Source organism: Megalobrama amblycephala, linkage group LG14 (assembly GCF_018812025.1).
Source record: "Megalobrama amblycephala isolate DHTTF-2021 linkage group LG14, ASM1881202v1, whole genome shotgun sequence".
Lineage (NCBI taxonomy): Eukaryota > Metazoa > Chordata > Actinopteri > Cypriniformes > Xenocyprididae > Megalobrama > Megalobrama amblycephala.
The window spans coordinates 10479208-10504607 of NC_063057.1; the positions used below are offsets into that span (position 1 = coordinate 10479208).

Here is a 25400-nt window from a genome sequence, read left to right on the forward strand (position 1 = left end):
GAGCAGGCGTGCTCTGGAGAGACTGGAGCAGGCGTTGACCAGGAAATCAGTTCACTGGAGGGATATGTGGAGGAAGAAGGAGTCTGACCAACTGGCCTGGCCACCTCTGTTTCTGGAGGGACTGGACGGGATTGACACATATCCTGAACCTCATCGACACAGAAATTAGAACCGTTTAAACACAAAATTAGATGAATGGTTTCGCTCAAGGAAAAAGAATTGTCAGGTTCATCAAAACGGATAGTGTCATCGTCCAGTCCGTCCAGAAACAGGGTGTTTAAAAGCGCATCTGACCAGTTAGTCAGGAAAGCAAGCTCTACAAACTCCTCCACATACCTCTCCAGTGAACGTCCCATCTGGAATAACCCCATTGAGCCGATTAGCCGCTGATGTAGATGTGAGAGGCTGTGGGGGAGCAGGAGCCACGGGAACAAGGAACAAACCCATGTTGAATTTGTGGAAGTCCAGTCGGTTTTGGTCCGTCTTTCTGTTACAGTTGTACTGGTTTGAAGAGATGAGGCAGGTACGGATTTCCACAATACACAACACTTTAATCCAAAAGGCAAGGAGAACCAAACATACAACATAAACATAACGTTAAGTAACATTTAAGACAGACAAGGAGTGAAGGGAGTGAGTGCAATATAAAGGGAGTGCTATCAATAGAGTCCAGGTGCAGGTGATCCGTGATGAGGAGGAGAAGACGAGGGAAGTGAGTGCAGGTGAGGAGACACGAGGATCATGGGATTTGGAGTCCGGGAGACAAGGGATCCGTGACAATAATATAATATAATATAATATACATTTTCTCCATGCAAATTATCAGGTCTTTTATTCTTTCTACTTTTTTTTTTTTTTTTTAAATATAAATTTAGAGTAATTTATTCACAGTGTTGGGGAGAGTTACTTACTAAAAGTAATTCATTACAAATAATGGGTTACTTCCTAAAAAAGTAACTAATTGTGTTGTTACTTTTTATGGAAAGTAAAGCGTTACATTACTTTTGAGTTACTTTTTTCACCTGGGCTTGCTTGTTTGTTTGTAATACATTTTTAAAAAATATATTTTTGGCTAATGTAAAGGACCTTTCACCCCAAAATTGAAATGACAAAGCCTCAAGCTGAAGGAAATGCAAATTCACACCTGTACAATAGAGGGCATGGCTCAGACAAGCCTTTCAGCTGTAATGCCATTCTGAACTGCAGAAGAACAGGACACAGGAGAAGAAAGTTCAAGGCTGCGTCCCAAATCGCATACTCGCTTGAGTAGGTACTTATTTTTAATAAGTACTTTACGACCGCTAAAAAAGTATGTTCTATATAGTATGAATGTGTGTAGTATGAATGTAATCTGGACACACTACATTCACCATGTCACCCTTATCACATGACCTACCAGTGTCAGTAACATTGCTTCACCGCCATTCACAAATCCTCTCCCGTGGCCTCATGGGATAGTAAAGTATTCATCATGTACACTTAATAATCTAGTCGGAATAAGGTCATCCGGGTACTTCATGCCTACTCTTTGATAAATACTGTGAATTCGGACATATGTCTTTTGTCACATACTGTTTTTCACCTACTATATAGTAGGGAAGTATGCGATTTCGGATGCAGCCCAACACTTTTACTTCAGCAATAAAAACAAATGTGACCGTCATTAAGTAATTTTTGCTTATTAGTATGGACCATCATGATCAAAGTTCAGGAGCAAAGACACTAGTTAATAAAGTGAGATTAAATACATAAAGTATAATTGTATTATCGTTGTAAATATGAAAGTACTGCGTTACTTTACTCCTTACTTAAAAAAGTAATCTGATTACGTAACTCACATTACTTGTTATGTGTTATCCCGACACTTTGTATTTAAAAGATAACACTCAAAAATATTTAGAACTAAATTTACGATGTATTGTAAGTATAAAATCCCTATCCATTTTTATTTAACAGTTTTAACATAAACAAACGAATACACTTAATTTGATGCATATTTTCTTGTTTCTTTAAGCATAATAAATGAGATTAAGTAAGAAAAAGATTATTGTTTATTAGTTTGTTTATGTTAGAACTAAATAATCCAAATGGATGCAAATACATAAATCTTTAATTTAGGTCTAAACATTTTTGGAGTCAGTAGAATTCTTTTAAAATGTCTACGATTATTTACAGTATTCAACAGCATTGTTTTGCAGACAACAGAGTCCAGTTCAAATCCAATCCCAGGAGGGAAAATAATTGATTTTTTTTTTTTTTTCAGAGAATGAGACAAGGCAACTTACTTAAAAGCACTAATAACAGTTATTTAGTCCCCGAGCAGCCTTTGAAGATGAACAGCTCGCTGTATTTAATCTCATGAAATGAAGGGGCGGGCTGTAGTTGCATTTCCTCCTCACATCCTCCTGCGTTGACCCGCCGACTGGACAGACACACGCCTCCGGAGCAACAAGCCTCGCTGGGGAAAACGACCTTTATCTGCTGTTAAGGTAAGTTTAAACACGATATGTTTTCTCTTTATGCAATGGAAAGTGACTTTGGTGCTTGTCCCAAACATGGAATAAAAGAAGGAGGTTCTATTAAAAAAATAAAGTGGACATCACACCACGCAGTTTTGGTTTGTTTATGTTCATGAGTGCTTAAAGTGTCGCAGGATCAATGTAACTGCGCGACAGATGCGCTTTGCGGAAAGTGGAAAGTCCGGGGGAGGAAAGAAAGAGAATCGTCTGCGTTGAACCACCATGTCCTCTTTTTTCGGGACAACCTCCATTGCTTTCATTGTATGTGGGGTGTTGAAGGAGGAGCGTAATAACGTGAATTTTAATTAATTAAATGCTCAGAGGAGTAAATGCTCACACGGTAACGTATTTAGTCACACCGCATCCGTGGCTTATTTAATCGATTGACGTGTCAGTTGTTTGAGAGGAAACCACAACAAAGTCCCCTGAGCACAGTGAGAGGAAACAGAGCGAAAGTGAAACGTTGTAGGAATAAAGGTTGCAACTTTAACCGTTAAGCATACCTGATGCTATCTTTAAAAATGTTAGTTTGAACGAAAAAGATAACATACTGTTACCTTACAGAAACAAATGTTGCCCAATGGGACAATATATGTAAATATTTTGGGGTAAGAAACGGTTTATGTTTTATTTATCTATTTATTTTTAAGTAAAACGTTTTATTACCACATAATTTACAGTGAATGTTTACATTATATTCAAGAACACAGTACCCTGCTGTATAAAAAAAACACACACACTTAAGTTAGCCATATATGTCTAAGCTTGTGCCGAAACCCCTTCTACAACCAGAGACCACAAAAACAAAAATATATTAAAATGTTACCTTAAAATTTGCTGCAAAATAATAAAAGGACATTAAAAAGCCTGTATAACACATTACTTCTGATAATATATGTGTTTTATGTTATGTTTTCTCTAATAACCCTTGTATTATTTGGTTAACAGTATATTTTATGGTACAAGCAGATTTCAGGTATGTTTCTGTAAGATTTTACTGCAATTTTATTTTATATATTAGTTTTTTTTTTCCCAAAATAAATAAATAAATGGCGTTGGTATGGTTTAAAGTTTAATCGTCTTTTAAATCTTTCAATAATGAAACTTTTTTTAAAGCGACATTGTATAGTTTAATAATGCAGTATTTTTAAATAAATCAGTATATGGAGTAAATAAGAAGACCAGGCTTCCTTAAAATTCTTGAAACACTTCTTTGAATACTCGTAGTATCCCATAACAACACAAAACCTCCAAATGTCTCAAATCCCAGGCAAAGCCACTGGTCTGTCAACAGAGTGGATAAGAAGATAGTGTGTGTTTATCAGGCAGACCTTCAGAATGAGGTAAATAATAAATGCAAATGCAATGAATAAAACATTATTTTCTACTAAATCATAGTTCCAAACTTAGTGATATACTTAGGTTTGCATTCGGAGTTCATCAGTATCATAAATAATCTGTATTTACTGCTCAATACAGGTAGATAACCCTTTAAGAAAAGCACTTTAAGTGATTACTATACTGACACACAGTGAGGGCTTTCTCCATACATTTGCAACACGTGATCAGAAAATCAATATGTCCCCTCAGTCATTCTGAACTACTTCTTTATGCCTCCGTATCCAAAAGAAATCAATGTTTCTTACATTGAAAATCTAGGCACAAAAATCCATTATAGCAGGGATTTTTTTATAAACCAGTCTGCAGTCTGTGATCTGAAACAGAACGTGTCAGTCACTTTTCTAATCCGGTGCTGCATTCGGTGTCCTCGAGATTTCTAAAACCAGCTATGGGTTGGATTGTGTGTTATTTCGTTGCGTTTTCAGCCATTTCAAACCAAACGCCCTCATTTTAGCACCCATACATGGCTGCTGTTTTGACATGCAACGCCTCCACACTAGGCCCTGAGATGGAGCATGTCGTCTGTCTGTGGCAGAAACCCATAGGCCACAGCTGTTAATTAACATGTCATGGAAAAGAACAGTGTTTGACTGCCATCTTTCCAAAAGCCTGTTTACGCTCCTGCCCACCTCCTCCTCTTTGTCCTTTTCTCATTTTGTCTCTTAACAAAGAGTGAACATCCACCACTTTATCCACCACTCCTTTTTTGTTTCATTTATTTTTTTCTCTTCTCTCCAACAGGAGCGATGGGCAGCCTGTATAAGGATGAGCAGGACGACTGGATCACAGTGTGTCTCAAGTACCTCCTTTTTGTTTTCAACTTCCTCTTCTGGGTGAGTCTGAGATCCACTTTGCTATTTAAACCTGCAAAATTTGTTGTGTTTAACATGAAATATCAGCATGAAATCAAAATGTACTTTCTCAATTCACATTTCTGGTCTTATAATGAATAATTCATTGATGCCTGTTGTTCAGAGGGGGAAAAAAAGTTGCTTTAAATGGTTTTGAATGGCGTTTTGTGTTGATTTCAAGCTGTTCTTATGGAATATCAGATGCGACGAGAGCCGAATTACAAGTAGATTGAAGTGTGTATGTGAATGAAAAAGTGCAATGACATGAGAGGATTTCATAATTTAAATCTCCTATCATCTCCTCTCTCATCTCCGTTCTCTTCCCCCTCTCTCTTCCTCTTCCCATCCACCTATGTCTGAGCTCAACAAGTACAGCGCCCTCTAGGGTTGAATTTGTTTTTGTTTTTTAAACAAAAGTAAATCTGAATGGAGATAAATAAACCTGTCTGAACAAAAGCGTCCCTCAGTATAAAGTATTCTTTGATCAAATGTATCTCTGTAGGTACTTCTCTGCATTAGATAGTTAGGTTTTCATAGATCCTGGATGAGACAGAGAAGGTCAGGAAATGAGTCAGAAACCACACCTTCAACCAGAATGCACAATCCTGTGCATTTATTCACTGATTTAAAGGGATAGTCCACCAAAATGAAATTTCGTAATCATTTACCATCCTTCATGTTGCTCCAAGCCAAATCTTTCATCTGTAGAATCCTTTTAAAGAATTTTCTTTTTAAAGGATTAGTTCACTTTCAAATTAAAATTTCCTGATAATTTACTCACCCCCATGTCATCGAAGATGTTCATGTCTTTCTTTCTTCAGTCAAAAAGAAATTAAGGTTTTTGATGAAAACATTCCAGGATTTTTCTCCATATAGTGGACTTCAATGGAGCCCAAACGGTGGTTGAAGGTCAGATTAGTTTCAGTGCAGCTTCAAAACGTTCTACACGATCCCAGACGAGGAATAAGGGTTTTATCTAGAGAAACCGTCTCTCATTTTCTAAAAAAATAAATAAATAAAAAATAATAAATGATATAAGTTATAATAATAAATGCTCATCTTGAACTAGCTCTCTTCTTCTTCTCTATTAGAATTCCAGCAGTGTAGACACTGTTAAGTGTATTACTGCCCTCCACAGGTTAAAGTTTGAACTAATTGTTATATACTTGCACTAGCATATTGTATATGACAATTTAGTTCAAACTTTGACCTGTGGAGGGCAGTAATGCACTTAGCAGTGTCTACACTGCTGGAATTCTAATAGAGAAGAAGAAGAGAGCTAGTTCAAGATGAGCATTTATGGTTAAAACGTATAAAATTTTAAAAAATGTAGAAAATGAGCGATGGTTTCTCTAGATAAGACCCTTATTTTATTTTGACCTTCAACCGTTTGGGCTCCATTGAAGTCCACTATATGGAGAAAAATCCTGGAATGTTTTCATCAAAAACCTTAATTTCTTTTTGACTGAAGAAAGAAAGACATGAATATCTTGGATGACATGGGGGTGAATAAATTATCAGGAAATTTTAGTGAATTTGAAAGTGAACTAATTCTTTAATGCAATTACAATGCTTCAGAGTTTCAAAAGCATCATAAAAAGTGGTCCATACGTATTTCTGTCTGTATCTCACACACTTTATATATAACCTTTTGTGTTCCATGGAAAAAAGAGTCACGTGGGTTTGAAACATGGGTGAGTGAGTAATGACTCATTTTCGGGTGAACTATTTAAAGCATAACCTCTGAAATACATATTCAGTATATAATCTAGTGATTCCTTCAATGCAGAGCTTTTGTAAAGACAGAGTTTCTTGCTCAAACTCAAAGTTCTCACTGTATGCAAGCTGCTCAGGAGGCATGAAAGACAATGGGACTCTAGGACAGCTGTTGTTTGAGTTTGGCACTGAAGAGTGTCAAGGAAAGTGCAGGGAGTGTTGAAAGGAAGAGCCTTGTTGGAATTTCCTCTGCTTCTGACTTGGATCAATCTGAAAAATGGTTAAATGTGTGTGTGTGTGTGTGTGTGTGTGTGTGTGTGTGTGTGTGTGTGTATAGATTAATGGAGTGTTTACTTTGCGCAGCACCACACAGGTGGATAATTAACCTGTGCTGAAATCTCAGGGGTAAATTAATGGTTATTTGAGTTTGTTAAATAATAACAAGCCAGTCAAACTATGAAATAGTTGTTTATTAGTTGAAACAGGAGTTTCAGCTTTATATCTATAATTAACTGCATTATTTTCTCACTCCAGCTACAACGACATCATTGTTTGTCCTCAGCCATCTGTCTAAACCTAGAGTTTTCATAATTGTTTGTCTTTAATTTTAACACTTTATTATTTTTTTCATTATTTCTTATCAAAGGTGTCACATCATATTTCTTTTATTTCATTTTTCTCCTCAGTTCCACTTTCCACATTGTTAAAAAAGTCAAAAGCCTACATTTATTAAAATGTCCCTATTATACTATTATAAAGGGTTAGTTCACCCAAAAATGAAAATTCTGTCATTAATTACTCACCCTCATGTCGTTCCACACCCGTAAGACCTTCGTTCATCTTCAGAACACAAATTAAGATATTTTTGATGAAATCCAAGAGGTGTCTGACTCCTCCATAAACAGCAATTTAACCACCACTTTCAAGGTCCAAGACATCAAGACATCATTAAAATAGTCCATGTGACTACAGTGGTTCAACCTTAATTTTATGAAGCAAAGAGAATAATTTTTGTGTGCAAAAACAAAACAAAAATGTTTCAACAATATCTTCTCTTCTGTGTCATTCTCATACGCTGTTTACATTCAGCACTTCCAGGTTCTACGTCCGACTCAGAACTCTGGCTCATTATTGGTCGACGCTGTTCACATGAGCAGCATGACGCATGCGTGTGATGCTGATGCAGGAGCCGGCCAATAATGAGTCGGTGTTCTGACGTATTACACGGAAGCGTAAAAAGTATTCTTGTCACTTCACAACATTAAGGTTGAACCACTACAGGCACGTTGACTTTTAACGATGTCTTTACTACTTTTCTGGACCTTGACTGTGGCACGAATTTCATCAAAAATATCTTAAAGGTGCCCTCGAATTAAAAATTGAATTTATCTTGGCATAGTTAAATAACAAGAGTTCAGTACATGGAAATGACATACAGTGAGTCTCAAACTCCATTGTTTCCTCCTTCTTATATAAATCTCATTTGTATAAAAGACCTACGAAGAACAGGCGAATCTCAACATAACACCGACTGTTACGTAACAGTCTGGATCATTAATATGTATGACCCCAATATTTGCATATGCCAGCCCGTGATTGAGGCATTAGACAAGGGCAGCCAGTATTAACGTCTGGATGTGCACAGCTGAATCATCAGACTAGGTAAGCAAGCAAGAACAATAGCGAAAAATGGCAGATGGAGCAATAATAACTGACATGATCCATGATATCATGATATTTTTAGTGATATTTGTAAACTGTCTTTCTAAGTGTTTCATTAGCATGTTGCTAATGTACTGTTAAATGTGGTTAAAGTTACCATTGTTTCTTACTGTATTCACAGAGACAAGAGCCGTCGCTATTTTCATTTTTAAACACTTGCAGTCTGTATAATTCATAAACACAACTTCATTCTTTATAAATCTCTCCAACAGTGTAGCATTAGCCATTAGCCACGGAGCATAGCCTCAAATTCATTCTGAATCAAATAGAAAAAAGTATAACAGTATACAATACTCACATAATCCGAAGCATGCATGCCGCATGCATGATGAACACTTTGTAAAGATCCATTTGAGGGTTATATTAGCTGTGTAAACTTTATGCGCTGTTTAAGGCAAGCGCGAGCTCCGTGGGCGGAGAGCACGAGAATTAAAGGGGCAGCAGCATAAATTGGCTCATATTTAATGTTGCCCCAAAATAGGCAGTTGAAAAAATTAATTTAAATTTTTTTTTTTATTTTGAGCTGAAACTTCACAGACACATTCAGGGGACACCTTAGACTTATATTACATCTTGTAAAAAAACGTTCGATGGCACCTTTAATTTGTGTTCTGAAGATGAATGAAGGTCTTACAGATGTGGAAAGACATGAGGGTGAGTAATTAATGACAAATTCAATTTTTAGGTGAACTAACTGTTTAATAAAGCTGGTCAAATTACGGGTAGCGCATCCTTAGTTACAGGCTCAAAATGTACTAACACCTTAATAAATTAGTTCAAAATAATAATTAAAGTGCTAATTAATGACCCCAGAAACTTAGGACTTCCTGTGTCCCAGGTGCCTGATAAAGCTGGTCAAATCTTTGCAGAACACAGCTTATTTTCTACTGTTGACAAGACGTAGAGTAGGCATTGTTCACCTTTTTTACTCTCTCCCTGCCCCTTAGAATTAAACAGGCCATTTTTTGTGCTGCCCCATTCTTCAGTAAGCAAACCTTTCATTATGAGAGGTTCAAAATGTAGGCTGTCATGTATTGATGAATTCAAGGTTCTGGATGTTTGGAATGAACCAATTTTTGACTTCTAAAAGTTTGATTTCATTTTATGTGACCCCTTTAAACTCTTTGCACTATGATATCCTGCAATGTATTTTTCTCTTTCAGATGGGCGGTGGGGTGGTAATGGGGGTTGGGATCTGGACGCTGGTCGATAAAGGAGAGTACCTGAGCCTACTAGCCTCCAGTACATTCGCCGTGTCCGCCTACATCCTGATCCTGGCCGGGGGGCTGGTGATGGTCACTGGGTTCTTGGGCTGCTGTGCCGTCATTCGTGAGCAGAGGAGCTGTCTGTCCACGGTGAGAGGAAGGAGATGAATGTCAAAGGCCACACTGAGAGGTCGTAATCTTGCCAGATGCGCCACTTTCTCCATTGTGCTCCACTCATTAGATGTAATTGCTTTAGATCCCAGTCTCTTTTTGGTCAGCTCAGTTATTGTTGCCTGTAAGTTGGGGTGGGCGGCAATGAGTGTCCAAAGACAAAGTAGAACAGGCTCCATGGCAGCCATGACAAATTAGCTGACAGGCATCTGCTTTCTCACCATTTTTTAAAAAAAGATAGTACCTTGTGTTTGTTCGAGGGAGTGAAAGAGACAAGCAAGGTTGTGACTGCCACTGCAGCAGTCCTATTTATAGCCCACTCTCGCTCAGATGTATGAATCTACGGAGGAGCGCCAACCTCGGTAGGAATTAGTAATGAGGATGCTGGTCCTTTCTGGTCTGATCTGAATGCATTGCATTATGGGGAAAAAACATATATACGCATAAATGTCAACATGCGACAGCTGCCGTAAGGTTAACAGCTGTTCAGCGCGCTGTTGTGTTTGAATAACCTTGAATTGGTTCATTTCATTTGCTTCAGTGCTCTTGTAGGTGTTTACATAAATTACATTGGACTTCCTGTCCTTTCTTTCGACCTCTAGAAGAGAAGTGGGCCTATACAGTATGTGTGTTTTTGGCCCTAATTTATTAATCTCTCTCACACGTCCACCTTGACAGAACATTTGTTTCCTGTTTCATGGCATCTCTAGAGTCTGTGGCTCGGTTTACAGTCTCTGCGCATAATTTGATGTGCACATTTCTGCTTTTTGCTTACATTTGACTCTGCTAATTACTATGGAAGCTTGTTTGAAGACTTTTTATCTCACTATTCTGACTTTTTTTTCTCACAATTGTAGTTTACATTTCACAGAATTGCGAGATATAAACACAATTGTGAGCAATAAAGTCAGAATTGCGAGTTAGAAACTCACAATTGTGCGTTATAAATTTATAGTTGCAAAATATAAACTAGCAATTCAGAATTTTTTCTCTCGCAATTGACTTTTTTTCTCGCAATTCTGACTTCTTTTCTCAGAATTGTGAGATATAAACTTGCACTTACGAGTTAAATAAATTTCAATTCTGAGGAAAAAAGATGAACTTTCACAATTCTGACTTTATAACTCACAATTCTGACTTAATAACATGCAATTGAGACTTTATAACGCAATTGTGACTATATCACACATTTCTGACTTCTTCGCAATTCTGAATTTATATCACACAATTCTGACTTTATAACTCGGAATTGTGAGTTTATATCACGCAATTATGAGAAAAAAAGTCAGAATTGTGAGATATAAATTTGCAATTGCGAGAAAAAAGCTCAGAATTGTGAGATAAAAAGTCGCAATTACTTTTTTAAATTTTTTATTCAGTGGCGAAAACAATCTTCCGTAGATTAGTGATGAAAACAAACTGTTCAGTTCAACTTCAGTACTCACTTTGCAATTAAAATAGAAATCAGTGTATTCATAGAAAGACATTGTGAGTTATGTATAATCTCTAAAGCAATGTTTTGTTTGTTGGTTGGTTTGTTTTTAATTATTGTGCCATGAAAAATATTTTCCTGAAAACATGTTCAAAGGCAGATTTGTGGTTGTTATCACCCACACGCTCTCCCCCCACAGTAAACTGTGACAGCTTATTCAGTTTAGTCATTTATTGTTTTATTTTCCTTTGAGGAAAATGTCACTGTGTCTTTTATTTTCATTTGTCAGGCGTCTCTAGCTCTGGCAGCTCTGAGCAAGAAAATTCTGAGAAACCAATTTTATTTACTTTATCCCCATGACAGTGCAAATATTGTTACATTTTGAAGCACTTTGTGTTGATGTGTGTATAAAACATCCTTGTTGTAAGATAGTGTTTCTTTTAGAGAAGCCATTTAAACTTGCATGGAAAAAGAACAAAAGATCCGTTGATATTGAAATTTTATTGCTTGTATTTGCTCATTGTTTCCTGTCTTCTCACAGTACTTCTCCTGTCTGCTTCTGATCTTCCTCATTGAGCTGGTGGCTGGTGTTCTGGCCTATGTTTATTACCAGGCGGTGAGTGAAACTTTAGATAGTATTGCTATAAAACAAAGCTCTAAAGAACTAACTCCCAATTGCTTTTATGATGGATCTAGTGGTAGCACCGTACCCGACTGGCACAGATGACACATTTGAGTGATGACACTGCCTACTGCTCACTCTCTGTTTATTTTTGTTCATTTCTCTCTTTCTTTCTCTTCTCTCTGTCTTTCACAGCTGAGTGAAGAGCTGAAGCAGCACTTGAGCAAGACGATGACAGAGAACTATGCTCAACCTGGAAAAGACAGCATCACTCAATCTGTGGACAGACTACAGCAGGATGTGAGAAACTCCAAATCCTAGCATTTTATTTGGTTAGATTAGAGACCAAAGACAAGAGTATGTGGTTAGGGCAAATGATTTTTATATTGTATTATATTTTTGCAATTTTTGTGAGCTGGTAACAGAATATGAATGATCCTAATCAGTGCTAGAAGTGGAAAATTCAGTGCCAGTAGGATTTTTTTTTTTTTTTTTTTTTTTTTAGAAATATTTTTATTTGTTTTTATTTCGTTTTTAATTCATGTTTTTTATTTTGTTTTAATTTAATGTTATGTTATGTTATGTTATGTTATTTTTATTTAACATTATTTTGTTTTTATATAATAATTGTATTTTATGTTAAAAATTTAATATAATATTTTTATTTTGCTTTTATTTTGTTTTTATTTAATATTATTTTATTTTTATTTTAATGTATTTTTTTTATTTTTTCCATCACATTTGTTTTTTTTTGTTTTTTTTAATTTCATTTTAATTTAATATTTTATTTTATTATTTTATTTTATTTGCTCTTTAATTTAATTTAAACTGAATGCACTAAACAAATACACTGCCCCTAAACGTCATGTAAAGTCAGTGCCGATAGCCTCGTGGGCAGCGCGCTGACATGTCCCGGCTTGCGGACCTTTCCCGATCCCATCCCCCTCTCTCTTTCTCCCACTTCACTTTGTGTCTGCTTACTGTCCTATCATAATAAAGGCAAAAATGCCAAAAAAATAAATCTAAAAAAAAAAAAAGTAAAATCACAACTGTGAACAGAATAGTGCAGAAATACAGGTGTTCCATGTCTTTTAAATACCGGGCCAATTTGCGCACTGATCCTAATTGTAAAATAACCATAATTCCCTCACCTTCTCCCTGCAGTTCAAGTGCTGTGGGAGCAACAACTCTTTGGATTGGACACACAGTGTGTACATCATGTCCAAGGCGGCGGAGTCAAGGTTGGTCCCTGACAGCTGCTGTAAGACCATCACCCCTCAGTGTGGAAAGAGAGACCACCCCTCCAATATCTACAAGGTGGAGGTGGGTCTGACACTGTTGATCTCAAATCATCCTCCACATAAAATTTATTCAACTTGATCATTCTTGTATATTCATCTGTACTTAATTTCCTTTACAAAACACAGAACTTTGTTAATGAGACAAAGGTTTGAGACAAAGCTGCCACATGCTTAGCCTTAGATGCTTCCTCATTGTCTGTGGGAACTACAATGCGCCTGTGAAACATATCATCATGAAGTGTTTGATACGCCTCCTGGGTGTAATTTAGACTATGAAAGCACAGCTGTGAGTCAGACAGGTGCGACTGGTAACATATATGAGCTTGTGAAGTGTGAGGTAACACTACAGTGAACTGCTGCCAAGCTCTCGGTATGTATTCTTTGGGAACAGACCTCCAGTGTGATACATAATACATTACAACACTGCTTTTACAAGCCTTTCGTGAGCCATTAGTATTATTCTATATGCGGTATGTTGTTGCAGTATTCACAATAATGTCTTGTAAATCACACAATTAAAAAAAAAATCTCCCTATCATCCATATATCTGAAACTCTGCAGTTATCATTCTGCAAAATAAATCAAGTTACAAATCCACATATGTGCGTTGACACTGAAAAGACAAGCACATGATATACATTTATGAGCTGAAGTAGTTTATAATGCTGTGGTCTCTCACAGGGCGGCTGTATCACTAAACTGGAGCAGTTCCTGGCGGATCACTTGCTCATCATTGGAGCTGTAGGGATAGGAGTGGCCTGTCTACAGGTAAGCCCCTCCCTCCTCCTCAGGTGGAATGTGCAATTAAAGGGATAGTTCACGCAAAAAAAAATCTGTCATTTATTTACTTACCATCATGTGGTTCCAAAACCATATGATTTTATGTAATCTGGATTTCCTGTGGAATACAAAAAAGAAATAAAAAAAGGTTTCTGAGGAAATCATTCCAGGATTTTTCTCCATATTGTGGACTTCAACAATTACCAACAGGTCCAAATTGCAGTTTCAGTGCAGCTTCAAAGGGCTCTACAAAATCTCAGCCGAGGAATAAGGGTCTAATCTAGTGAAACGATTGGACATTTTCAAAAAAAAAAAAAAAAAAAATTATAACATTTAGAACTTTCCAGTGATGTTTATGTCCAATTACTATGAGGCATACCTTAGAGAAACAGTAGAAACATGGATCATTGAGGTCTTCTGATGTGGTTCAATAACATGAAAGCCTTCACCAAAATAGCTGATGCAGTGACCAGAGGGCAATCGTTTAATGGACTCTGCTTTTGCCCTCGACCGGTAATGTGCACGGTAGTCACACGGAGCTCTGCCCGCTGGGTAAAAATAGGTGGAGACCACATGCAGGCTTGACAAAATAAAAGAAAGAGAGATAAGAGCTCTCAGCTTTAAGTGCAGATCTCACGGTGAGCCTGCTGCATTCACTGCAGGGGTGCAGAGGGCCATTGATCTGTTTCCTTTGAATAAACTCTGTATATAAACACCACTGAAATGTGACTCCAGCTCAGACCTCATATTGATTCTCTGAGCTGGGAGTGATGTATAATGACCATAGATTATGTTTTTAAGAAGTTTATCCATGTCCTTCACTTTTTAGTGGGTAGTGGGTATATGTTTTTATATGTTGTTTAGTCTGTATGTGAATCTTAATGTTTGTTGTCAGACATGCATTGATCTGAAATACAACAACTGGCACTATTATGTGTTAAAGTTGCCTAACCAGACGTGACAAAATCATGAAATGTAATTCCATGTAATTTCATTGGTTTTGGTTCTAACAAGCTTTTGGTGTAAATTATGCATTACGTAGTGTATGGGATGTAGTGCTTAGGATGCAGTCTGTACTGTGTATTGACTACTACGTAGTATACTGGATGTTACACTCTAAAAAATGCTGCGTCAAAAACAACCCAAGTTGGGTTGAAAATGGACAAACTCAGCAATTGGGTTGTTTTAACCCAGCGGTTGGGTTAAATGTTTGGCCAACGTACTGAGCAGTTTTATTTAACCCAACTATTGTTTAAAAATTACTATATGACTGGCTTAAAATGAACCCAAAATAGGTTGGAAATTAAAAAATGAGACACATAATTACTAGAGGCAATAACAATAATAATCAAAAGGTGATCATTTAATAATAAGCAATTTAATAAATGTTTATTGTTTAATAATTATTTATTAAACTTATTAATAAATGTTCATTTACAACATACTTTGGGTTCATTTTAAGCAAGCAATACAGCAATTTTTAAACAATAGTTGAGTTAAATAAAACTACCCAGCAGTTTGGGTGAAAATTTAACCCAACCACTGGGTTAAAACAACCCAAATGCTGTTTTTAATTTGATTTGTTTTTAACCCAGCATTTTTAGAGTGTATGTAAGGACTTCATGATGAGCACGTTTCCAGCATCAAAGTCTCAGCTGCTGGTCATGTGATTATTTCATCCAGGAAATGTGAAGCTCTGGAGTGATTAAAAACCCTTAAAGTGGTTTGAAGCAGCTCTCTATTGGGAGCGCTAATTAAATTAATCCTCTTCGATGATCTTTCATTATTACTGTCATTATGGCAGTAAACAGTGCTGCTCCTCAGGGGTCTACAGCATTACAGTTCACATTCATAACATAACAAAATGTTTGTGTTGAAGAAACTACTTTAAAATTGTAGCTTGCTAAGCTACAAGCTACTCATTATTTGTAGTATTATAATAGTAAACTAGTCAAGCTGCTAACAGAAGTTACTAACAAAATCAAGGGGTCAATATCTTATAAATCAATATCTATAAATGTGTAACTATGAGATGAAACTTTTTAATTCTGTAATTACAGTATTTATCTAATATAAAAACATCTTATTTAGAGTGAAAGCCGAGTGAGAGCTGAATTTTTCAATAATACAACCAATAAAACTAGAAAACACACTGACTTGTGTAACTGAGTTAATAAAGATCTTTTCTAAATCTTTAGAAAAGAACATGTCAGGGTAAAAAAGAATCAGTGCATTGTTTATTTGACACTTTATGTATCTTGCCCAAACATCTTTTCCTTAGATTGTCTGAAGCGAACACTGTATTTCAGGGATTTGTAATGTTTGTCTTAAATTACAGCGTGTGTCTCTGTTTTGTCTTGGTTTTGTTTGTCTTTTTCTCTGTCTCTTTCTTTTTGTCTGTATCTGTGTGTGTGTGTGTGTGTGTGTATCTGTATGTGTGTGTGTCCTGTAGCTAATAGGAGCAGTGCTGACTGCCTGCTTTATTTATCTGCTTTATAAAGAAGAGGAAGAGGACTTTTCTGACGTTTGATTGGCTAGTGCCAATATTTGACTCCTGAACCGATATGCGATGAGAAGGTCGGCTGTTTGAGTTTATGCTCACGTCTGTGTGTGTGTGTGCATGTTGATGTGCCTTGTTCCTGTCACCTCATGTCCACCTCATGCTCTATGTGTATGTGTTTGGCATGACACCAGCACTCTTAAACCACACATGCTGAATGCTGCATGGCAAAAGGGAACAAAACTAATGGCACTGAATAGCATTTTATTTTAATAATTTGTATTTTAAAAGAATTTTTTCAAGACATTCAGTTACAAATACGTTTTTTTGAATCAGCACCTCATCTTGGACTGTGCAGACCTGATATAACCTTCAGCCCGCAACCTGCTGTGAGACTCCCAGTGTGTCCGATCTATTTCAGGCTTCTCTCTTCCTGTCTATTATATCCCTCCCCGTGGACCCAGACTGTTGGAAAGGAGAAGTTTCAAAGGTGTCAACATATCTGTTCAGAAAAAAAAAAGACTTTTTTCTTTTGGTTTTTGTATAGGTCTGCTGATTGCATATAAGTCTCATCTCTCAGTTTGTTGTCTGCTGTGCCTTTCTCAGGTGAAGTTAATCCCACTTTTCATCCGGATTTATTTTCTTCTAGAGTAGCATTAGAAGTCCTGGCAGAGAGCAATAATACTGCTTCTCACTCAGTGCTTTATAACATAGGAGAGAGTCACATGAAAGACCAAGCTTATTAAAGCTGAAAATGAAATAGACACAAAAGAAGATATTTTATAGATTTTCTAGCTGCTCTTTTCCAGAAAAATGAATGAGTGTTTCAGATGATAAAATGACAAAAGGCATAAAAGCACCATAAAATAGTCTATTCATTTTATGCACTATGCTAATGTCAGATGATAGCTTAGTTTAAAAGTTTTAAAGATGTATTTACACTACCATTCAATTGTTTGGGACCAGTTTTTTTTTTTTTCTGAAAAAACATTTTTTTTACTCCGCAAGGATTCTTAAATTGATCAAAAGTGACAGTAATGACATTTATAATATTACAAAAGTTCTAATTCAAATAAATGCTGTTCTTGTAAACTTTTAAACCAAATTAGCATATTAGAATGGCTTCTGAAGTATCATGTGACACTGAAGAATGGAGTAATGATGCTGAAAATTTTCATTACAAGAATAAATGACAAATTAAAGTAGAAAACAGATATTTTTTAATTGTAATAATATTCCACAATATTTCTGTTTTTACTGTATTTTTGACCAAATAAATGCAGCTTTTGTGAGCATAAAACTTCTTTCAAAAACTTAAAGGTGCTAAAGAGGATGTTTTGTTTTGTTTTATACATTTTTGCAATATTACTTGAAACTGTCTTTACTAACTGATAAAATACTATTTATTAGGTGCACTGAAAGGAATAATATTAATATACATCATCTGTGCATGAGGTAGGGCCTTAAAAACATCAGCCAATCGTTTATGCGATCATCGCGTAAACGATTGGCCCTCTGGCTTGTCACTCACTGCCATGACGTTCCTTGTGCAAGACGTGCGCGGCTGCGCTCTCCAGTAACTTTCCACACTCCACAGGCGCCGCATGCAATGTTTTTGTCAGGAGACAGGAGTAACAACTGCAGATTATGAGTTACCTGTGGTGAGTCCGACATAATGAATCCACTAACACGACACAGCGAATACCGGTGGTAAACACTCGTGTTCCAATACTCGTGCACGAGTTTTGGGAGGCGTTCCCTCGAAATGAGCTGTGAAGGAGGGGGGTTGTTCTTACGCATGCACTCATTTAAAAAACTCACTAACAGTCTTTGGTTTCTCAGTCGACGAAAAGATCCTCTTTAGCACCTTTAAAAAAAAACTTATCAACCCCAAACTTTTGTCATTATTTGCTGTTGTATTTTTAAAATCTCTTAACTGTGATTTTTGCATATTTGCATTATTAAATATTCAGTTTTGACATCAATAGTTCTTTTGTCAATGACTTGAACACCCCAAGGACAAATACGTATGGAAGCTTGTTTCCGCCAAAAAATGTAATTACAACTTTTTATCTCACATTTCTGACATTTTTTTCTCGCAATAGTGAGTTTGCATCTCACAATTCTTTTTTTCTCAGAATTGCGAGATTTAAAGTCAGAATTGTATAAAGTCGCAATTCAGTTTTTTTTTTATCATGCAATTATGACTTTAACTCACAATTCAGATTTTTTTTCTCAGAATTGCGAGATATAAACTAACAATTGTGAGTTATAAAGTCAGAATTGCATGATATGAACTCGCAGTTGCATCTTATAAAGTCAGAATTGCGAGATATGAACTCGCAATTCTGACTTTTTTTCTCACAATTGCGTGTTAGCAGTTCTGACTTTGTCTCGCAATTGCAATTAAAAAAGTCAGAATTGTAAGATTTTATTTTTTATTTCATGGTGGAAACAAGCTTTCATAAAATAAGTCCATATTTTTTTTCATTGTATGAAAAAGAGCAGCTTTGACATTCTGTGAAATATCTTCAAAAGAAAAATGATTGTATTGGTTTAGGATTAGGGTGCGTAAATTACATAATTTTCACTTTTTAAGCGATTTCTATTGTCTTTTGTAGGGTTTCATTAGAAAAGGTGAAAAACCAATATTATTAAATCTTAACTTTAATATATTTGAGTCTATTTTGGTTATAAACCAACATATGAATGTACCCCATTTTTAGTCCATAAACTACCAAACGTTGACACAAAGATTACATTTCCCAGAGGTTCATTTTAAACCTCAAAAAACACTCATAAACTAGAGATCCTTACTGGTATGTGCCATAAATGCTCGTTTACCCTACAATTCACTACAGATTAACCAATTTAAAGTTTATTGTTTTTCCTATAAAGTAGAACATTATTAAGGGAAGGAAATACTTGAGTTGAGCTGCACTTCCAGCTCTGGTTTATTTCTGTGTTTGTGGGTAGGATGATGAGGCTCCATCATTTTTGTAGAAATAATCGCCCACCACAAGCCCTCCCAGGACCTGGCTTCCGATTTGTCTTCGGATTTGCTTTTTCCAGAGATACAGAAAAAAAATATAGCCTGGCGAGATGTTGAAACACTATATATTTTTAGATTAGGTTTTGTAACTTGCAGACTGAGTTTGTAGAGGATTGCAGCTATATATTTTTATCACCTAAAGATATTTTAAACAGGTTTTTGAGTTGTTTTTCCCAGGATTACAACAGCTAGAAGAACATCTCAGGCTGTTTTTATGCAGTCACAAAGTTTACAACAAGAAATGCTCTCTCAGTCTCACCTGTGTGAATCTCAAGATTGTTGCTGTGAATTATTCTGCCACCATGGCAGCATTTAAAAAAAGCAAAATGCTGATTTGAAATATGAAAATGAATGTTTATGCTCTCTTCATTATGAGATTTACCACTGGTCTGCTTCTACCTACACACTGTAGCCTTCATACAAGCACGTGCACACAAACACACACTCCCACACATGCTAATTGACCCAATTACAACAACACTGCTACCAGCTGCCTTACACCTCAGTTTCCATGGTAACTGTACACCGCTTCCCTCTTTCTTCAAGCCTTTTATAAAGAGAGTTTCAACAATTGCCACAAGGCCACATCGGTCATATCTGCTCTTGAATTAACTGAAAAAAGAAATACTAAACATCAAGACTTGTTTCATTATCCACTCTAATATTGTTGGGGCTCTTTTTATCAAATGCACTGCTGCTTGATGCCTGCCAGTGTCTCATTCTGTTCAAATTATTATGAGTATTTGACCAGACAGGCCATCTTATCTGGACCAAACTTCATCATTTTAATGTGACATTTGATTTCTATTCGTCTGTGTGTGTTTCAGATATGTGGAATGGTGTTCACCTGTTGCCTGCACAGGCGAATTAAACTGGACCCATACTGATGCTCGGAAACGTATATGCCTTTCCTGACGCTCCAACACACACATACGCGGCCTTACTACTGTGCCCATTTAAAACTGCATGACCAAATGCACTAACATCAATATGAGGGCTTTATTATCTTTCATTTGCCACATTTTTAGACAAATGTTGCTATTGTTGTTGCCTCCTTATGATCATAATAGTTGTGGCATATATCGCCCTGTGGTCATTTAGATGTCAAGGAGGCAGTTAGAAATGACATTTATTTTTTACTTTGAGTAAATTATAATATCATATATCAAAATATATTTTTATGAAACTCATATTTGTTTTGATTTGCTCATATTAAATGTATGCAATGTGCTGCTATAACTCAAACAGGTGTGGGAACCTCCTTATGGGCTCAAAAATACACTGGACCAACATCAAAAATGGGTTGAAGTCCATTTATTATTATATTTTCCTAAAAAATATATATGTAGCCTGTGGAAAGATCACTGTTTAAAAAGTTTCAGGAAGTGTAGGTATTCATATTCGGGGGGAAAATGTCATTATTTCCTAAAACAGACTAGAAAGTGTATGTCTACATTATATATATAATATGGCCAAACAGGAAGTAAGTGTCTTATTTTAAATATATGGATCTTCATTAGTTGTTCCTGAATTGTAGATCAGTTTGCAAATTCTAATTCCTTTAATGCAAATTCTGCCAATTGTGTCATACTTCATACGAGTTAAAACAAAACAAACAAAAAAAAATTAAGGTGCTTTTTGAACCTTGATAATATCCCTCAGATGGATTGGCTGAATATTATGCTTAGTGGATTTTATAAGAGCTTTCATTGAATTGATGAACTCCCGGGTGATCGAAGGAAAAGAATGAGCAATATTCCATTGCATTGCAATACAAATCACAGCTGCAAAATCTTAATGTAGTTGCCACAGCAACATAAGCCTTATTGAAATTCAATGTCATTTGGGGGAAATGGTTAGGAAAAAGAAAAAGATTTAATGTAACATTCTTGTTTTTTGTTGTTGTACTGATTAGCATATAATCCAATTGCTTTATGCTAATGACAGATGCATATTTTAAAATGTCAGTAAAACATTGTGCAAATTAGCAATCTCTCATCAGGGCTGCAAGAAAGTCTGTAGATTGTGATTTAAAATACACATTTAAGCATCCCATTAGTTGATATAATAGCTGTACTGATCTTTTATTTGAATACTGTTATGTGTTTTGTAGATTGAATGTGTATTCATAATGTTATTTCACCATTTGCTCTGATAACTTCATAAATTCTTTGCCTTAAGACTATTGCATCATTTTGTGGGCAGTAGAGCTCTGTCTGAAACAGCTGTATGTTTATTGAATGTTTTTAAAAATGTTCTTCTAATAAACGTATTTTGTTGACGTATTCTGGTTGACTGCTTGTACTGACACACTTCAGCCAGTAGATGGAGACAAACACAAGTGCATAAGCTTGCTTCAAGGACAAGAACTCGTCTTCAACTTTAAATTGAAAATCCACCCGTTTCTCATGTGCTTTTCTTTTAGCAAAGACCCATTGACATGCAGCCACTCATATCCGGATAATAACTTTAATATCCGGATAATATCCAGATCCAGATTGTCTTTACATTTGACCACATAAATTTGTCTCTGTTTTCTGTTCCTGTCAGATGCACATTCGATCTGTAATGCTTTTCCCTCGTTGCAAACAAAACTGAGGAAGCTAATTTCCTGGTGCCTTTTTGTGATGATGCCACAGAATGTCATTGTTATATGGATTTGTGTGCATTAATATAAGACTTTGAGTTATTGCTGTTGTCTTGTGCTTTTCTGCCTATTTAAGAGTAATCTTGTGCTGGCATAGCAGCTGCACTCATTTTTATCTGTTCTGTCATCCATTATGAGCAAGTTACTGACAAATTCAATTAGGGTGGAGTAATGATGACTTATGCAACCTAAATAAACAGATGTTTTCAGCTCACCCACATGCACAATGTGTTTTAAAGAACTTTCCAGTGTGCTTTGAGCAATCCATAGATGTAGTTACACTGTCAAGCATCCATCTGATCACTCCAAAACCAATAAAGTGGATTATTGTGGCCAAAATCCCTCCTCCACTCCTGTCGTTTCCTCAGGAAACCATACATAACCAAGTAAAGCATATGAGCGAGCTTAGCACCCCCACCCCATACCCCTGTTTAACATTACCAACAAGTGAGAGTGAATGGAAGACAGCTGGTGATACATAATGCTCCTCACACACATACACACCCTGAGCTCAAACCTGAGTAATGCCATGCCTATCTGAGATGGTTCATTTCAGCTGACTGCGAGTTATGGAAAGTGGAAAATCTGTCTATGTACCAATCAATCAACCAATCAATCAATCTATCTATCTATCTATCTATCTACAAAGTTCTGTCATGAAACTCTAGATGGCGCAGGCTAATAGGTCCTTTAAAGGGTTAGTTTAAATGAAAATTCTGTCATTTATTACTCACCCTCATGTCGTTCAACACCTATAAGACCTTCATTCATCTTCAGAACACAAATTAAGATATTTTTGATAAAATCCAATGGCTCAGTGAGGCCTGCATTGCCAGCAAGATACACTTTCAGATACTCAGAAAGCTACTTAAGACATATTTAAAAGAGTTAATGTGACTACAGTGGTTCAACCTTAATGATATGAGTGATGAGAACACTTTTTGTGTGCCAAAAAAACAAAATAATGATTTTATTCAACAATATCTAGTGATGGGTGATTTTTAAAACACAGTTTCATTAAGCTTCGAAGCTTTACAAATCTTTTGTTTCAAATCAGTGGTTCGGAGCACATATCAAATTGGTAAAGTCACTCCCCCCCCAGTAGTGAACCATTGAACTTTTGAAACACTTATAATGTAACGAAGCCTAGTTTACTGAAATCATGTGACTTTGGCAGTTTGATACATGCTCCGAACAACTGATTTGAAAGATTCGTAAAGCTTTGAAGCTTCATGAAGCAGTGTTTTGAAATCGCCCATCACTAGATATTGTTGAATAAAGTCGTTATTTTGTTTTTTGGCATACAAAAAGTATTCTCGTCACTTCATAACATTAAAGTTGAACCACCGTAGTCACATGAACTGTTTTATATATGTCTTTAGTAGCTTTCTGGGCTTTGAAAGTGTTAATTGTCTTGCTGGCAATGCAGGCTATCTATCTATCCATCCATCCATGGCTTACAGTGGAACTGAAACTGACCTGACATGAATATTTAAGCTGCATTGTTCTCTGCAGTAAACATGCTGGAATGTTTCAGTGCCATGATCAAAGCTCGGGTAAGATGGCCGTTTACACAACAAAAGCCGTGAGTGTCAGCGGGACCAGGACCAGAGGCCCGTCACACAGGCTGAAACTGTAGAGTATGTTCCTGTCAGTATGCGGACATGTGTCAGAACCAAAGCAATCACAGCAAGAGATGAATAGTGCCAGATGTTGCTTCTTGGATCGGAGCCTGGAAAGATGGCCTCCAGACGTCCAGGGAGAAGAGCTTTCAATCAAAGTTAAGTCAGATGACTGAATGTTTTACATTTGTCAGTTCTTCAATGTTCTAAACGAATTAAATGAAAATATGTTTGTCATTGTGATTGACAAACATTAATGCTGCTTTAGGAAACTGAGTAGCCTACTTTAAAATGTGTAAAAGTATTTGCTTATACAGTCTCACATTGTACAACATGACCCTTTGCCTTTACATAATGCAGTTTTTTGTAAAACATATTATTGATGCAAACTTACACAGACTCATCAGCAAATGCTTTGTTTATTTAGATATTTTGGCCTTTCCAGCATTGGAATGAAATGAGAGAGAAAGATTCTATTGTTTGATGTGCTGCCTTACCATAATTTATTAATCTCTTCTCCAATTATTTACATGAGTTGTTATAACTTTCAGAAGAAACTCTGAGCAAAAACAGGCAACAAGATGGAGAAAAATCAAAACAGAACAGATGGCTAACTAAACAATAAAATTTATTTACAAAACAATCACACGCATCATAATGTTCATACAATACTGTAAAATGCCCCAAACTGTAAACATTATTATTATTATTATTATTATTTTATAGTAGTACCCGTTTCACCTTAATTGTTTGACGCCCTTTTAACCTGCCAACCAATCATAAACAGCCTCGGCGCTTACCTCATTAAATATTCATGAGCGTTCTACAGTCTGAGGAACTTTATCTCGCTGTGTAATTTATTGTTAAAAATTTCGAACAACTGAGAAACCGTTAACTGGAGTGATAAACACAAATTAATGTTTTGGTTTATGTGTCAAAAGACAACCAGAGCGAATTTACATTACGACATTTGTCGTGTTATTAAAACAGGTCGCCTAAATATGCAAATAAGAACGCCAACCGGCCCATTGTTTACAAAAGTACAGTATGAAATCGTAAAATCTGGAGGATTCATTTCTAACTCATGGTGAAGTATGATTAATGTGAGAAGTCGAACTAGATAAAAAGGATTACATTAATCCAGAGTTAATTTAAAGTGTATGCACAAAAGCAATAGGTGTACAATGATATGAGATAGCCTACTGTACATTGATATACTTCTGTTTATATTGTTTCAGGTTAAGAAGCTTATTCATCTGGATAAAAGCACATCTGATTTGGTAAGTTACTGTTGAATTCTGTATGTGAGAAAGCAAGATTGGTGATGCACTACATGATTGGTTTATTGTTTGTGCTTTGTTGTGTGTCTGTGGCCCCGCTTTTCATGTAAACTGATGGGTGTTGCTTGTGCTTTATGTTGAATCTGCTGTCAACATTTATTATGTATTTGTTCAAATGTCACGATTCAGTCAGGTATATGTCCTTGACACACTCTCCAAATTTGGAGTGCATTAGAAAAAAAATCAGAAATTGCACTTCTCTTTTTCTATGACTGCTTATAAAAGCAAAGCCAAGGACTTTTTTAATATGCAGGGGAGTAATTGTTCCAAATGAATCATTTCAACTTAAAAAGGTGATTCATTTTTATTGAAACAGCCATCACCCTTTCCTAACCCTCTTTCAGTTATCAACTCCAACAAATTCACTTTATATTATTCAAGTCTGTATTTTTTAAACGCAGAAATCCTTGTTCATGAGGAAGCATTTTTTCCCCCACTGGAATATACACTGTATGATCGATTTTGACAGTTGTTTGTCTCTTGGTTTGTATCCTGACTGAAAAATAAGTTTAAAATCCA

General features: G+C 36.2%; 2 protein-coding genes across 3 annotated transcripts in view; both read left to right on the forward strand.

The window, feature by feature from the left end:
* Positions 1-2076: 2076 nt before the first annotated feature.
* On the forward strand, positions 2077-21557 carry tspan11 (tetraspanin 11). 2 transcript variants are annotated; one of them, XM_048155658.1, is made up of 9 exons: positions 2077-2489; positions 4662-4753; positions 9373-9564; positions 11559-11633; positions 11835-11939; positions 12804-12962; positions 13622-13708; positions 16173-16297; positions 20100-20235. In XM_048155658.1, the coding sequence occupies exons 2-8, from the start codon at positions 4667-4669 to the stop codon at positions 16248-16250; spliced, it is 783 nt and encodes a 260-aa protein (XP_048011615.1). In that variant the 5' UTR covers positions 2077-2489; positions 4662-4666; the 3' UTR covers positions 16251-16297; positions 20100-20235. The 2 variants fall into 2 exon arrangements, with proteins under 2 accessions (XP_048011615.1, XP_048011616.1); XM_048155659.1 differs by lacking the exon at positions 16173-16297 and having other exon boundaries at positions 2106-2489; positions 20100-21557.
* Positions 21558-24369: 2812 nt separating this feature from the next.
* Positions 24370-25400, forward strand: part of sema3aa (sema domain, immunoglobulin domain (Ig), short basic domain, secreted, (semaphorin) 3Aa) — a 124420-nt gene continuing 123389 nt past the window's right edge. Inside the window, exons 1-2 of the mRNA XM_048157002.1 lie at positions 24370-24628; positions 24780-24821. The gene's annotated coding sequence lies outside the window, so the exon portion shown is untranslated. The remainder of the gene's footprint in view (positions 24629-24779; positions 24822-25400) is intronic.